The sequence below is a fragment of the Lonchura striata genome, chromosome 33 (assembly GCF_046129695.1).
Source record: "Lonchura striata isolate bLonStr1 chromosome 33, bLonStr1.mat, whole genome shotgun sequence".
Lineage (NCBI taxonomy): Eukaryota > Metazoa > Chordata > Aves > Passeriformes > Estrildidae > Lonchura > Lonchura striata.
In genome coordinates this window covers 3,342,588-3,358,450 of record NC_134635.1, presented here as the reverse complement: position 1 = coordinate 3,358,450, position 15,863 = coordinate 3,342,588, and the positions used below count along the sequence as shown (strand labels likewise).

The following is a 15,863-nucleotide window of genomic DNA, read 5'->3' as shown; positions in this document are numbered from 1 at the left end:
TAACGCAGTTTGAGGCACAGCTGGAAGAACAAGGGGACATTTAATCCTGATTTATCAATTCTTTTACAAAGGGAACCTCTAAACCCCTCCTGTTCCACCTCAGCTCACAAACGCCAGTCAGAATCATGGAATCATGGAATGGTTTGGGTGGGAAGGGACCTCAAAGCTCATCCTGTGCCAATCCATGTGCAGGGACACCTCCCATGATCCCAGGTTGCCCCAAACCTCGTCCAACCTGTCCTGGGACACTTCCAGAGGTGGGGAATCCATGGAACCACCTGTGCCAGGGGCTTACCGCCCCCACAGGGAGAATTCCTTCCAAATCCAACCTAAATTTCCCCTCTTTCAGTTTCATCCCTTTTCCCCCTTGTCCTGTCGCTCCAGGCCCTTGGAAATTCGCTCCCCATGTTCCTTGTTGGCTCCTTCAGGTCCTGGGAGGCTGCAATTAGGTCACCCCAAAGCTTCTCCAAGCTTGGAAAGGTCTTCAGAGGTTTTGTTTTTTGGGAGATGTGAACATTTTAATTGACAATTGTTTGTAACTGGGTCAGACTGGGAATGGCACACAAAGAGTTTTGGCTCCTCTTGGATTTGATCTTGGATCCCAAGGCAGACACAAGTGAACAAATTGCTGAGGAGCTGGGGGAAAAATTGTCTTTATTACACTGCGCTTGAAGTAATTTCACCTTGACATTATTAGAGTTGGTCTAAAAATACCAGAAATTAAACGTACACATAAATTGGGAAGATGAAAGAATTTTTAATGGGTGGATGATGCTTCTCACGCAATTCCAGCCTAAACCTAGACTGGGAAACAAAAGCAGGATAATTCCTTTATCAAGAAAAGGTTCTACTTGCAAAAATAGATGTGGGAAATAATTAATGCAAAAAAAATAGGCTTCAAAAACCCCATAAAGTTAAAAATATCTAGAGAGTTATTGCACCCATTTTTCCACCTGAATATGCAAAGGGAAGGCAGCTTCCAAATCACATTTGCGTTCTTCAGAAATTGTCTCTCCAGTGATTTCAGTCATTGCAGGTGATGGATCAGACCCTTAAAGGTACAAAATTCTGCTTGAAATTGAACTGAGCTAGAAATTTAATAAAAACTTCGACATCCTGCACAACCCCTCTGCTGTGCTGGGCTAGGAAGGTTCCGGAACACGACTTTTTTTCAGTTTTTATCCCTTTAGGTCAGCAAAGGTAAATTTTGGGGTTTATTTCCCCTCACCCAGACTCTTCACTCTCCCAAATTCCCCTCCTCCACCCCTCATGCTCTGTGTCCATTTGCATAGTGAGATTAATAGATTAAATTAATTAAATCTATTAAAATTATTAAATTGATTAAATCAATTAAATGGTCGCTTGGTGGTGGATACTGAATACATTTTCAAATCCCTTATATATGTTTCAATAAAACCAGATTTAACTTGGCTTTTAAGCCCCATACTTTTTAATTGGTATTGCATCAAGTTCACACCATAATACAATTGTTATAGCACAGAAACCTTATGTTTAACATTTTTATCAGCAAGTGCCGTATCTGGGGTGTCTCTTAAGATGACCATGAGGTCATTTTTGTATTTAAAAAAACTAGCAAAAATAGTCTGATCATTATTACAACTGCAGCGGTTCTGCCACGCGGAACGCCCCCACCCTCGCATTCCTCGCGGATCCCAGGGAACAACTCATCCCACCAGTCCCTCTGATTAATTTTTTTGAAAACTCGCCCATGGAAACCTCTTTTCCAGCCCAGATTCTTCTCGCTCTGGGACATTTTCATTCCCCAGATTTCATTTTTTGGCGTTGCTGCCTCGAGCCACGGGCGGAAAGAGTCCCAACCAGAGTTCCTCTGCTCCCCATGACCAGGGAATTGCTGGAGCTGTGCCAGGGAGGTTTTGTCTAAATTTTTGTGGAAAATTCTTCCCCCCGAGGTTGCTGGGCACTGCCCAGGCCCCCCAGGGAATGGGCACAATCCCAGGGCTGCTCCAGGAGCGTTTGGGAAATGCTTCCAGGGATGTTTTTGGATTTTGAGGTGACTGTGCAGGACCAGGAGCTGGATTGGATGACCCTTGAGGGTCCCTTCCAATGATGATATTTTAGGATTCTATCCCATCTTTTTGCTGAACTCTTCTCCTCCCAAATTTGTTAATTTGCAAGTAAATATATTTTAATAAACTTTTAACAAAACATAAAATGTTTGAATAGAAAACCCCACCTTTTTTGCCTGTTCTGTGGACATTTGGACCTGAATGCCAGGAGCCTTCCCTCCAGCTCTTCAAATATTTATATCTCAGCTCCAGGATGATTTCATTTTCAAATAGATTTTATTTCGTGGCTTTATCTTTCTTGGGTCTCTTTTGGTTGCCACAATGGCAAGTGTTGCTTCTGCCATATTATTATTCATTCAGACGCTAAAGAGTTTCAAAGATGCCAAATAGAGGACAAGATCTAAAATCTCTCAAGCTTAAACACCACAATCGTACTTTTAAATACAGAGGTGGGATTAAAAAAATGGTGGGAAACATCATAGAAAGAGAAAGAGAGTTCAGAATCTGTTCAGTACTTCTCAAGAGTGTAAAAACCAATGAAATTACTTTTATCAGATGAGTTGTGGTGGCTTTTGGATGCACATTTATCTCTGTGAAATCTTTGCATAGATTTTCACATAATTCTGCCCCAAGGGGAGGTAAAAAGGAGAGAAAAACCACAATGAAACTCAAAATCAGATGCAACATCAGTTTAATGATAAACAGTCAAGTAGCATTCAGCAAAAACAAAGGAAAAATATATATTCATGAAGGGAAAAGAAACCATTCTGAATGAGAGACAGAAAGCAAGATTCCACCTTTCCTTAATTCCTGAATAAAACCCCTCCACTGACTGGTGGCAATCACATCGTTAAACCACCGTGAAATGCAAAATCAGAGACAAGGAAACTCTTCAAAAGCAGGGTTTTCAAGGCTGAAACAGGCTGGTCACGAGTCCAGACAGCACCTCCCTCCCTCCCTCCTTGGCAGGAGGCTGCAGGGGCCAAAGCCTCTGGAAACGCTGGCCAGCAGCTCCAGGGGACGCTTGGCCTGGCGAGGCACTCGCTGGACGTCCGGCCCGGCTCTAGCAGGGCAGGCACCTGCGGCCGCAGTAGCGGCCACCAAGGCCAGAGAGCCCCGAGAGCCCAAAGCCCCCCGAGTTGATGGGCACTCCCTCCTCGCTCAGGATGCTGCCCACGGCGGCGGAGGTGGAGGATCCCACGGCGGTGTTCTGGGGGAAGGAGCTGAGGATGGGCCCGGGCAGGGTGACCACCACGGGCGAGGGCTGGATGACCACGCGGGAGTCCTGGCACTGCCGGACACAGGGCTCGTTGCAGCTGTTGGCCAGCGGCGTGGGGCCGCAGGGCCGGCACAGGTCGTAGCAGGACATGGCTGTGGCTGGAGGAGAACCTGCAGAGAGGACAGCCAAAGCACCCACGGGCTGTGAGGCACCCAGGGAGATGCTGCTGGGCAGGACAAAACACAGCCTGGGCACAAGGGACAGCCTGGAGAGGGAGGAAGGCAGCAATTCCACAGCCCTGAGCCCAAAGAGTTCCCTGCAAAGGAATCCCAACATCTCCCAACTGTCCCCAAGAAAAAAACATCCACAAAAACCTGCTGAGAGCAGGAGCAAGGAGAAAGACTCTCAGAGACCACCAGGGAGAGGCAAAGCTTCCATTGAGGGCCAAGGCAGAAGGGAAGAGAAGAGAGGAAGAGAAGAGAGGAAGAGGGAGGCGAAGGCCCTTGCAGCTCACCTGTGTCACCGAGGAGGAGAAGGCAGGAGAGGTGGATGAGGGATCCTCACTTGCTCTGCCTTTTATACCGTCCCACACAGCCCCGGGCCCGCGGGCACCCTCGGCACACGGAACGTGTTTACCAAGCTCATCCTGCATGCAAAACATCCCCATTAGAGAAATGGGGACAGTGCAACGCTGCCTTTTCATTTCCCTGTGCAGGACGTGCCCAGTCAGCCTCCCAGGCTCCTTTCAAGTGCCAGGATTAGAGGCCAAAATGTGTCTGGGGGCAGTGCCACGTCAGCAGGGCTGGGTGATGCAGCCAGTGCTGAGGAGTGTCCGACATCCCAAATAATTCCTGCCCTGGCCCTCCAGGGCAGGACTTTAAAGTGTTTCCTGATGATGGGGCTGAGCACCTCAGGAGCCTGAGGCTCCAGCCTGGCCATTCCCTCCGAGGGTCAGCTCTGTCCCTCACCTCTGTCCCTCTCCGGGCTGGGTACCATTCCTCTGGCCTTTGTCAGGGGCTGCCCATGGGGGTTTGCAGTTGCCATCCCTGGAGATGTCCAGTGGGATACTGGCCATGACACTCTGTGCTCAGGGCTGTGTGACAAAGTGGGGATCAGTTGCAGGTGAGACTTGATGTTCTGGGAGAGCTTTTCCAACCTCAGGAACCCCTTCAGGTGAGGGACCAGCCCCAGTCCGGCCCCGTGGTGCCAATGTCCAGCAGGGGACATAGGGCTGCCTCTGCACTTCAGAGTCCAGATGGTCAGTGGGACACTCCTCAGCCCTGGCTGCATCACCTGGGCCTGCTGACAAATCATTTTTCCCTGGAAATGTTTTGGCCTCTAATCCTGGCTCTTGAAAGGAGCCTGGGAGGCTGACTGGGCACGTCCTGCACAGGGAAATGAAAAGGCAGCCTTGCAGGGCAAAAATAAAAACACTAATTTTTGTAATTGGGATGTTTTGCATGCGAGATGAGCTTGGTAAACACATTCTCTGTGCAAAGACTGTCCCTGGGCCCGGGGCTGTGTGGGACGGTATAAAAGGCAGAGCAAATGAGGATCCCTCATCCACTTCTCCTGTCTTCTCCTCCTTGGTGACACAGGTGAGTGCCTTCCTCTGTTTCCATTTCTTTTCCTCTGTCTCTTCTGGCTCCCACTGGGGCTCCACCTCAGTTATCTTTTGCTGGGGCAGTAGCAGATCATCTCCATTCTCTGTGCCACACAGGAGGGAGGTGGGAGAAGGTCTTGTCTGTGTTCTTAGGGACCTCTTGAGGACTGCAATTCCTTGTCCTTTCTGTCTCCCTCTCCATGCTGTCCCTTCTCCCCAGACTCTGCTTTTTCTCCTGCCCAGCAGCATCTCCCTGGGTGCCTCACAGCCCGTGGGTGCTTTGGCTGTCCTCTCTGCAGGTTCTCCTCCAGCCACAGCCATGTCCTGCTATGACCTGTGCCGGCCCTGCGGCCCCACGCCGCTGGCCAACAGCTGCAACGAGCCCTGCGTCCGGCAGTGCCAGGACTCCCGCGTGGTCATCCAGCCCTCGCCCGTGGTGGTCACCCTGCCCGGGCCCATCCTCAGCTCCTTCCCCCAGAACACCGCCGTGGGATCCTCCACCTCCGCCGCCGTGGGCAGCATCCTGAGCGAGTCCGGGGTCCCCATCAACTCGGGGGGCTTTGGGCTCTCGGGGCTCTCTGGCCTTGGTGGCCGCTACTGCGGCCGCAGGTGCCTGCCCTGCTAGAGCCGGGCCGGACGTCCAGCGAGTGCCTCGCCAGGCCAAGCGTCCCCTGGAGCTGCTGGCCAGCGTTTCCAGAGGCTTTGGCCCCTGCAGCCTCCTGCCAAGGAGGGAGGGAGGCCAACGTGGCCAGCTGAGGCTTCTGCTTGTCCTGCTTTCTCCTGCGCCTCCCCGGCCCTGCCGGGCCCTGCTCTGCTGGCCCAGGGGCTCAGCCCCGGCCGGCGCAGCGGGCTCCTGCTGCTCCCGCTGGTCCCGTGCCTGGGGCAGGCGGACGTGTGTCCCACCGCTGGCACAGCCAGGGCTGCCTGCCCGGCCCTGCTGCCGGGCCAGCCTGGCCCGGGCTCTGCCCACCCCTGCTTTGTTTCTGTCTTCACACTCAATAAAGTTCACTCTGCATTGAAACTGGAGGCTCCTGAACTTCTTTTGTTTTTGGGATCCCCAGCTAAATCTGCTCTGTGAGGGAGGTCACAAAATCACAATTTTTGGGGTTGGAATCCACTTCCAGATGTCACGTGTCCCACCCCTTGCTCGGGTGTGACAGCCTGGAGGGAGTTGCTTTAGATGCCAACAGCTTCTCTCAATCTGTCCAAGAATGGACACCCCTTAATATCCTCCCTGGTCCATGTCTTGCATCACTCAGTAGAAAAATGTTTCCTGGGACACCTTCCATGGTGTTCCTGTGGGAGAGGTTTTACAGCAACTTCTGTGAGCCAGAGAGAAGTCTGAGAGGTGGATCCATGTTTACCCCTGAAAGAATTTCCTACTGAGGTTGTTGACACAGAAACCAAGAAAGAAAGAACAAGAAGTAAGTGAAACCTGCAGCTGCCTGTTCCAATGAGAACTTTGTTTGTCTCACCTGACCAATGACTGAAGTGTAAATTCATGAGCTTTGTAAGAATGTATAAAAAGCATGAAAAAATAATAAAACCAGTTTGAAGCCTTTTGAAAATGTAGTGTGCTGCTCTGTGTTGTGACCATCTCAACTATGACAATGTCCTTCATGCAACAGAATCCCAAGGAGTTGTCACCCTTCACTTCTGTCACCACAGCATCTCCTGTGCCCTCCTGTCCCTCCTGGAGGGCTCAGGAGGTCACAGGGACACGTTGGGCATGGGGACAACATCACTGGGGTGTTGAGTTGTTGTGTGGGTGGTGAGGCAGAGGAGGGCAAGGTGCTCCTGCTTCCTCCCATGTATTCTACTCCCTGTCATTCCGAGAATCATAGAACTGTGGAATATCCAGATTGGAAGGGACCCAGAAATCATCAAATCCATCTCCTGGCCCTGCACAGACACCCCAAAATCTGACCCTGTGCCTGAGAGCATTGTCCAAACACAAGAAGTGACCTTCACTCCACCTGGAGCAGAAGAACGGAAAGGCCAGAGAACATTCCAGGGATGGAGGGGTCAGAGAACATTCCAGGGATGGAGGGCAGGGGATGGAGGAGTCCCAAACCATTCCAGGGATGGAGGGCAGGGAATGGAGGTCTCAAAGACCATTAAGGGCAGCTCCTCAGTGCTGACCATGGGATGAGGCCAAGCCAGGTGGACACTGCATGTCTGAGTGTGTTGAGAGGATGGAAGAGGAGCCTGTGATCCTGTGTCTGCTTGCCTCCAGTGTTTTCCTGCTGACATTCCCAGACCGTGAGTCCTTCTGATGTGTTTTGATGTCTCCTTGGAGAGCTCTGCAGGCTCTTTCCACCGCTGGCTACTCAGTTTGGGTGTAGGCTCCCAGAAGGGTTTTGGAGATTTGGGAATGGAGAAGAAACAGTGGGAAAGGTCCAACACGGACACTTGGAGCTGGTGGAAGCAGAGTTAGGGTGTGTTGGAGAGGACTTTCTGGTTTTCAAACATCCTCCTGTTGACTCGAGGATGCTGGGGGCTCTCCAAAAAGGCATGGAAGGGCAAAGAGTGCGTAGATTTGTCTGGTTGTGAAATTCCTGATTCTTCAGAGTGTCCAAGGTGACAGGGAAGTTGACAGCCACCTCTGCTGGAATCGAGTATTTGGTTATGCAGTGGATGAACTGACTCCTGTCACAAAAACCATGTTTTAAAGCGTGGCTAGTCATTTTAAGGCTGCCAGAAAAAACGCCCTGATCATTCTGGGAATCGTAAAGTGAGGCCCTGGAGGGCAAAGGGCCGGGTGTCCCCTGGTGAAATAGGACAGTCCCCAACACCAGCTGCATCACCCGGCCCTGCTGATGTGGCACTGCCCCCAGACACATTTTGGCCTCTAATCCTGGTACTTGAAAGGAGCCTGGGAGGCTGACTGGGCACGTCCTGCACAGGGAAATGAAAAAGCAGCGTTGCAGTGTCCCCATTTCTCTAATGGGGATGTTTTGCATGCAGGATGAGCTTGGTAAACACGTTCCGTGTGCCGAGGGTGCCCGCAGGCCCGGGGCTGTGTGGGACGGTATAAAAGGCAGAGCAAGTGAGAATCCCTCATCCACCTCTCCTGCCTTCTCCTCCTCGGTGACACAGGTGAGCTGCAACCACCTCTGCCTTCCTCTTCTCCTCCTCCTTCTTCTCTTTGTCTTTGCCTTCATCGCTGCTGTGCACCTCCTGCTGAGAACTTTGCTCCCAGATCCTGCTCCCAGCCTCTGCTCACTGTGAGGAGCTGGGAGAAGCTCTTGGGCTCTTTGCAGGAAGCCGTGGGCATGGGGATCCTGATCCTTTCTTCCTCCCTCTTCCCTGTCCCTTGTCCCGGGCTCTGCTCCTGCTCCTGCTGAGGCCGAGCCTCACGTTCTGCCTGTGCCTTCCGCAGGTTCTCCTCCAGCCACAGCCATGTCCTGCTACGACCTGTGCCGGCCCTGCGGCCCCACGCCGCTGGCCAACAGCTGCAACGAGCCCTGTGTCCGGCAGTGCCAGGACTCGCGGGTCATCATCGAGCCCTCGCCCGTGGTGGTCACCCTGCCCGGGCCCATCCTCAGCTCCTTCCCCCAGAACACCGCCGTGGGATCCTCCACCTCCGCCGCTGTGGGCAGCATCCTGAGCGAGTCCGGGGTCCCCATCAACTCGGGGGGCTTTGGGCTCTCGGGGCTCTCTGGCCTTGGTGGCCGCTACTGCGGCCGCAGGTGCCTGCCCTGCTAGAGCCGGGCCGGACGTCCAGCGAGTGCCTCGCCAGGCCAAGCGTCCCCTGGAGCTGCTGGCCAGCGTTTCCAGAGGCTTTGGCCCCTGCAGCCTCCTGCCAAGGAGGGAGGGAGGCCAACGTGGCCAGCTGAGGCTTCTGCTTGTCCTGCTTTCTCCTGCGCCTCCCCGGCCCTGCCGGGCCCTGCTCTGCTGGCCCAGGGGCTCAGCCCCGGCCGGCGCAGCGGGCTCCTGCTGCTCCCGCTGGCCCCGTGCCCGGGGCAGGCGGACGTGTGTCCCACCGCTGGCACAGCCAGGGCTGCCTGCCCGGCCCTGCTGCCGGGCCAGCCTGGCCCGGGCTCTGCCCACCCCTGCTTTGTTTCTGTCTTCACACTCAATAAAGTTCACTCTGCATTGGAACTGGAGGCTCCTGGAATTCCTGCCCTGCTGGGATGTGCAGCACAGCTGCTCCATGGGGGCTGTGATGCCCTGGGGGGGTTTGGGTGGTTAAAGGGCAGGGATGGACCTTTCTCACACCTGGGCAAGGTGAGAACCTCCAAGGCAGTGGCTGCAAGCGCCATGGGGCAGTGGAGGGCGTGTGTCCTCGTTTGGGCGTGCACAGGGCGAGCAGGAGATGCCCCAGGGCACAGCTGAGCCAGACTGAGGTTGGACAACTTGCAGCCGATGAGTCAAGCCACTGACCTATGTTTCTGTGCCAGTTCCACCCACCTGCCCAAGGCCGTGGTTGTGCTTTACCACCTACCCCTGGACCTTTGCCTTCCCTCCTCAAGCATTTCTCCCAAGCCCTGAGTGCAGGGGGAGTCCCAAATGAGTTGAAGGGACATGTACCCAACAGTGCAACTGCCAAAGTCAACATCGTGCCCAATTTTCTTTTCCTGCTTTCTGTGCAGTGTTTCTCCCCAGGGGATGGGATGTGCCTGGCCCTGCTGTCATCTGCTGACAGTCCAAGGCTGGTCCTCTGCCCTCTTTGGGGCTTCATGTCTGAAATAAAGCCATCCTGCCAAGTTGCTCTGTCTCTTTATCTGCTGTGGAAATGCCCTCCCATCCCTGTATGAACCAGGAGGGGACTTTGGAGCCACGGAGTCAGAATGGAACCCAGGAAGGGAGGCACCACCCCCAAGGCACCCCTGAGAGAATGGGGTGGGTGGCAGGCTTTATGGAGACCCTCAGTGGGGAGGGCTGGGCCAGGGAGAGAGGGCTGGAAATGCCTTTGTTGCATTCAGTTTTTTACCTGTCGAAGGGATTTACATGGAAATGCCTGGATGGAAATGTGATGGGTGGGTTTTGACGGAAAATCTCTGCTAGATCTGCCCTGTTCACACCTGGGGTCTTGTCCTGAATGGGTTTGTTTGGAAAAACTTCTCCTGTCAACCTGAGAGCTCCCTTCATCCTCCTGGATGAGGAATGTGGCTTGGACCTCTGGGATTTAAGATTTTTGTGTCTCTGATGGAGTCCCAGCCTTGCTGGGACAGGAGTTTTGCCCCCTTTGCCATGAGGGGTGTCACGGTGGTGGCTGGGCAGGGCTGTCACCGCTCCTGGGGTCACCAGCTCTGCTCTTGCCCCAGGAAATGCAGCTCAGAGTGTGGAATCCTTCCCTTGCCGGGCATCTCTGGGGACATCCTGGCCCCTGCTGCTCCCCAGGCTGGGTTTGTGGGCGCTGCCAGCCCTCAGATGCTCCCTGTGTGCTGCTTAGAAATATTCCCGAGTGTTTGGGACTGGGCGTAGGGTCTCTTCGGAGGCATGGGGGAAAAGGAGTGGAGGGATGGCCCTGGGGAATGGAAGGAGGATTTTGAAGTCAGATGTTCTCATTAGGGAGTGTTTTCTGCAAGCTAATGACCCTGACTAATATTTGTTGTTGGGAAAGCAGCGTCCTTCCTTCTGGAAATGTCCTGTCCTGCTGACTGGAGAACTCCAGGCGATGCTGAAAGAGGTGAAAGGCAGAAGAAACGAGACAATTTCTTCTAAAGGCAATATGAGATCCCAAAGAAAGTTAAAAACCAACCCATGTAGTCTCTCTGATGAATAAATGATGTCTAAGAAGGCTTGAAAGGCCTTGGAGTCACAGGGAGCAATGTCTACGGCCAGTCCCAGCCAAAGCCAGCCCTTTAATTCTGGGTTTATAATAAAAAAACTGCATTTATCACTCCAAAGGCTCAGAGCTGCCTCAGGAGAGGAAGGTGCTGACATCACCTGGAAATACGGCTCCACTCCACCCAGCTGGCTGCAACATCAGCCTGGTTCTGGCTAAAAAATACCCTAAAAACCTTTTGGCCTCTAATGCTGCCACTTGAAAGGAGTCAGTTTGGCTGAATGGGCATGTCCTGAACAGGGAAATGAAAAGACAGCCTTGCAGGGAGTGTAAACAACCTCCAGTTTACTTAATTGGGGATGCTTTGCATAAAATATGAGCTTGTTGGTAAATACGTTCCCTGTTGAAGGCGCGTCGGGCCCGGGGCTGTGTGGGACGGTATAAAAGGCAGAGCAAGTGAGGATCCCTCATCCACCTCTCCTGCCTTCTCCTCCTCGGTGACACAGGTGAGCTGCAAGGGCCTTCGCCTCCCTCTTCCTCTCTTCTCTTCCTCTCTTCTCTTCCCTTCTGCCTTGGCCCTCAATAGAAGCTTTGCCTCTCCCTGGTGGTCTCTGAGAGTCTTTCTCCTTGCTCCTGCTCTCAGCAGGTTTTTGTGGATGTTTTTTTCCTGGGGACAGGTGGGAGATGTTGGGATTCCTTTGCAGGGAACTCTTTGGGCTCAGGGCTGTGGAATTGCTGCCTTCCTCCCTCTCCAGGCTGTCCCTTGTGCCCAGGCTGTGTTTTGTCCTGCCCAGCAGCATCTCCCTGGGTGCCTCACAGCCCGTGGGTGCTTTGGCTGTCCTCTCTGCAGGTTCTCCTCCAGCCACAGCCATGTCCTGCTACGACCTGTGCCGGCCCTGCGGCCCCACGCCGCTGGCCAACAGCTGCAACGAGCCCTGTGTCCGGCAGTGCCAGGACTCCCGCGTGGTCATCCAGCCCTCGCCCGTGGTGGTCACCCTGCCCGGGCCCATCCTCAGCTCCTTCCCCCAGAACACCGCCGTGGGATCCTCCACCTCCGCCGCCGTGGGCAGCATCCTGAGCGAGGAGGGAGTGCCCATCAACTCGGGGGGCTTTGGGCTCTCGGGGCTCTCTGGCCTTGGTGGCCGCTACTGCGGCCGCAGGTGCCTGCCCTGCTAGAGCCGGGCCGGACGTCCAGCGAGTGCCTCGCCAGGCCAAGCGTCCCCTGGAGCTGCTGGCCAGCGTTTCCAGAGGCTTTGGCCCCTGCAGCCTCCTGCCAAGGAGGGAGGGAGGCCAACGTGGCCAGCTGAGGCTTCTGCTTGTCCTGCTTTCTCCTGCGCCTCCCCGGCCCTGCCGGGCCCTGCTCTGCTGGCCCAGGGGCTCAGCCCCGGCCGGCGCAGCGGGCTCCTGCTGCTCCCGCTGGCCCCGTGCCCGGGGCAGGCGGACGTGTGTCCCACCGCTGGCACAGCCAGGGCTGCCTGCCCGGCCCTGCTGCCGGGCCAGCCTGGCCCGGGCCCTGCCCACCCCTGCTTTGTTTCTGTCTTCACACTCAATAAAGTTCACTCTGCATTGGAACTGGAGGCTCCTGGAATTCCTGCTGGGATGTGGGGCTGTGATGCCCTGGGGGGTTTATGTGGGATTGGAGGGAGTGTGGCCTTGTGATTGTGCGTACGGTGACTATGAGGTGCTCCAGAGGACATTTCATCCAGGAGGGAGGTTGGACATTGGGTTCCAGTTTTTGAGGCAAAAATTGACCTTCCAGAATTTGGACATTGGGTTCCAGTTGATGAGGCAGAACATTGACCTTCCAGAAGAGATCTCTGTGAAGATTTACAGACCTCTTCCCAAAGCCTTTTTTGTGCATTTCCAGCTACAAGTGGTTGTTTTCCTTGGCTGCATCCAAGCACAGCATCCAAAGCCTGGGGCACAGGGACAGCTAAAGGTTCTGAGGTGACACATGGCACCCAGGGCAGGTGTGCAAAGAGAAAAGTGAGTCTTGTGCCAGGTGTTGGTGCAGGGGAAATGGACTGAGCATGGGTCACTCTGCTGGAGCAATCCCAGAGTCCTCAAAGCTGGAAAAAATCTCCAAGATCAAGTGGCCATTCTGCACAGCAGAGTTCTGCAGGTCTGCTCCAGACTCCTGCCCCTTCCGGACACGGTGGCACATGGAATGACTCCACAGCAATTAATGCCTTGACCACAGGACAATTTGGATGGGGGAGAAGATGATTCCACTGCTCCCTTCTAGGCCTGGATACTGTCCCAGGCCATGTCACGTCACCGCTGCCCTCCCTCAGAGGAGGGATCATGGTCCCTGCGTATCCATCCCTGTCCCATGTCCACGTTACACATCCACCCTCAGCAGGTCTCCAACCTTAGTCTGGCTCAACTCTGCCCTGGGGCATCTCCTGCTCGCCCTGTGCACGCCCAAACGAGGACACACGCCCTCCACTGCCCCATGGCGCTTGCAGCCACTGCCTTGGAGGTTCTCACCTTGCCCAGGTGTGAGAAAGGTCCATCCCTGCCCTTTAACCACCCAAACCCCCCCAGGGCATCACAGCCCCCATGGAGCAGCTGTGCTGCACATCCCAGCAGGGCAGGAATTCCAGGAGCCTCCAGTTCCAATGCAGAGTGAACTTTATTGAGTGTGAAGACAGAAACAAAGCAGGGGTGGGCAGAGCCCGGGCCAGGCTGGCCCGGCAGCAGGGCCGGGCAGGCAGCCCTGGCTGTGCCAGCGGTGGGACACACGTCCGCCTGCCCCGGGCACGGGGCCAGCGGGAGCAGCAGGAGCCCGCTGCGCCGGCCGGGGCTGAGCCCCTGGGCCAGCAGAGCAGGGCCCAGCAGGGCCGGGGAGGCGCAGGAGAAAGCAGGACAAGCAGAAGCCTCAGCTGGCCACGTTGGCCTCCCTCCCTCCTTGGCAGGAGGCTGCAGGGGCCAAAGCCTCTGGAAACGCTGGCCAGCAGCTCCAGGGGACGCTTGGCCTGGCGAGGCACTCGCTGGACGTCCGGCCCGGCTCTAGCAGGGCAGGCACCTGCGGCCGCAGTAGCGGCCACCAAGGCCAGAGAGCCCCGAGAGCCCAAAGCCCCCCGAGTTGATGGGGACCCCGGACTCGCTCAGGATGCTGCCCACGGCGGCGGAGGTGGAGGATCCCACGGCGGTGTTCTGGGGGAAGGAGCTGAGGATGGGCCCGGGCAGGGTGACCACCACGGGGGACGGCTCGATGATGACCCGCGAGTCCTGGCACTGCCGGACACAGGGCTCGTTGCAGCTGTTGGCCAGCGGCGTGGGGCCGCAGGGCCGGCACAGGTCGTAGCAGGACATGGCTGTGGCTGGAGGAGAACCTGCGGAAGGCACAGGCAGAACGTGAGGCTCGGCCTCAGCAGGAGCAGGAGCAGAGCCCGGGACAAGGGACAGGGAAGAGGGAGGAAGAAAGGATCAGGATCCCCATCCCCACGGCTTCCTGCAAAGAGCCCAAGAGCTTCTCCCAGCTCCTCACAGTGAGCAGAGGCTGGGAGCAGGATCTGGGAGCAAAGTTCTCAGCAGGAGCTGCACAGCAGCGATGAAGGCAAAGACAAAGAGAAGAAGGAGGAGGAGAAGAGGAAGGCAAAGTTCGTTGCAGCTCACCTGTGTCACCGAGGAGGAGAAGGCAGGAGAGGTGGATGAGGGATCCTGCGCTCAGAGTGGGTTTTATACCATCCTGGGCAGCCCCAGGGCCAGGCTTTGCTCATGGGATGTGTTTCCCAAGCTCATCCTGCATGGAAAACACTCCCTTCCTCCTGCACCAACCTTTGATTTGGGGCTGCAACGCTCCTTCCCCGTTTCCTTGCTGCCGGCATCCCCATTCCAGGCTGGAACCTCGTTTTATGTGACTTAATTAGAGATCAAAGACCTCTCCTGGCCAGCATTGTTGATTCAGGTAATTCAGGCCTTTGTGGCGATCTCCTTGGAAAGCGACGTTTTTCCTCCTCTGTCTGGCACTTTAGTCACTGCCTCGTCTGTCTCGTGGCCATTTCCAAATTAAAACCATGCCAGACTCATCCCAGGTAGCTCCCGATTCACACAGCATTTGCATGTTTTGCATAAGTGTAATTGCAGCTATTTTTCCCTGTGTTTTCAGATTGTGCCTCATGTCTGGTTTGAATGTCTCGTGGAGAATGAAACCCTGGTTTAGGTGAGAGCCTAATTAGGTCACAAAACCAGCCTGGCACCAACTTCTTTAGTTTTTTGGTCAACATTCAGCATTTTATTCCAGAAAGCACCTCATGGTTTATAGTTTATTGTGTCACTACCATAAGTTTGTGTGGAATCTCCAAGTGCATTTAGTAACCAAAATCTGATTTTTTTAAAAATATGGTTTTTTTCCAAGTCAACTTCACATTTTAAGGGGAAATAATTCCCCCTTGACCCTCAGAGCAACTTCTGCAAAGTCTCCAGGAGTGGTTTTTCCTTCCCTTTTTCCAACAGGGAGCCGAACTCTGTTTCTCAGTGGAAATAAAACATTCAGCAGCTGGCAACTGGGCAAATTGCTTCCCTGGCCTAATTAGGGCTGGAACGTGCTCGGGTTTTATGTCCTGGCACCACAGTTTGGAGGCCAGGATGGCCACTGGTGACATCCTGACAGCTCTGCTGTAGGACAGGAATGGGAGCAATTGGGAACTCAGGGTTCCCAATTGCTGCAATTGCTGGGACACCTAATTTGGGTTTATTTATGGCCATCCCCAAAGCCAGAAGCCCAAATGCTTCATTCAGGTGGTGCAGCCAACAATCATTTCTGCTCAACTCGGATAATTTGAGCAGGTAATTTTGGCTAGCCAAGGGGAAGAAGGCTCCAGCTTCTATTTTTCCACCCCAAAACATTTTTGGGAAGAGAAATGTTTAATTTTACTCATTAAAGCAGAGCTTGGCACATCATGACTGCAGCGCAACAAGAATTAAACTGACAATGAAGAGATAAAATGATTCCATTTTATTTTTAGAATTATTTGAAGATTTCAGTTCAGAGAAGAACCAAATTAATTGGGAATGCATCCCGTGGTGATTGAGGCTGAAGAAATGATCAGTTCCAGGACGTGATCCATTCCAGGCTGGGCTGGATGGGATATTGGGCAACCTGACCCAGTGGGAGGTGGCCCTGCCCATGGAAGGGGTTGGGACAAGGTGATCTTTAAGGTCCCTTCCACCCCAAACCATTCCATGACTCTACAACTGACAAGAATCTTTTTAGGAAGTTTTTTTTAATCAAAAAAAAGGACATTTCACTCA

At 54.3% G+C, this 15,863-nt stretch overlaps 4 protein-coding genes and 1 pseudogene across 4 annotated transcripts; 3 read left to right on the top strand and 2 right to left on the bottom strand.

The window, feature by feature from the left end:
- Positions 1-3,047: 3,047 nt before the first annotated feature.
- On the bottom strand, positions 3,048-3,928 carry LOC110476929 (feather keratin 1). Its single transcript, XM_021542228.2, is given in 3 exon segments — positions 3,048-3,437; positions 3,782-3,826; positions 3,829-3,928. Coding segments are annotated over 3 exon segments (471 nt in total). The 3' UTR covers positions 3,048-3,111.
- A 790-nt stretch (positions 3,929-4,718) lies between these two features.
- LOC110476930 (feather keratin 1) lies at positions 4,719-5,559 on the top strand. The gene is given in 3 exon segments (XM_021542230.2): positions 4,719-4,818; positions 4,821-4,865; positions 5,170-5,559. Coding segments are annotated over 3 exon segments (471 nt in total). The 3' UTR covers positions 5,496-5,559.
- Positions 5,560-7,822: 2,263 nt separating this feature from the next.
- Positions 7,823-8,642, top strand: LOC110476905 (feather beta keratin-like; annotated as a pseudogene).
- A 2,770-nt stretch (positions 8,643-11,412) lies between these two features.
- On the top strand, positions 11,413-11,844 carry LOC110476931 (feather keratin 1). Its single transcript, XM_021542231.2, has one exon. The coding sequence runs from the start codon at positions 11,475-11,477 to the stop codon at positions 11,778-11,780; it is 306 nt and encodes a 101-aa protein (XP_021397906.2). The 5' UTR covers positions 11,413-11,474; the 3' UTR covers positions 11,781-11,844.
- Positions 11,845-13,552: 1,708 nt separating this feature from the next.
- On the bottom strand, positions 13,553-13,922 carry LOC110476928 (feather beta keratin). Its single transcript, XM_021542227.3, has one exon. It carries the CDS (start codon positions 13,920-13,922, stop codon positions 13,617-13,619), a length of 306 nt encoding a protein of 101 aa, XP_021397902.1. The 3' UTR covers positions 13,553-13,616.
- Positions 13,923-15,863: the final 1,941 nt, after the last annotated feature.

Excerpts from the sequence above, each read along its gene's own strand:
- LOC110476931 (XM_021542231.2), top strand. The coding sequence starts at position 11,475 with ATGTCCTGCTACGACCTGTGCCGGCCCTGCGGCCCCACGCCGCTGGCC.
- LOC110476928 (XM_021542227.3), bottom strand. The coding sequence starts at position 13,922 with ATGTCCTGCTACGACCTGTGCCGGCCCTGCGGCCCCACGCCGCTGGCC.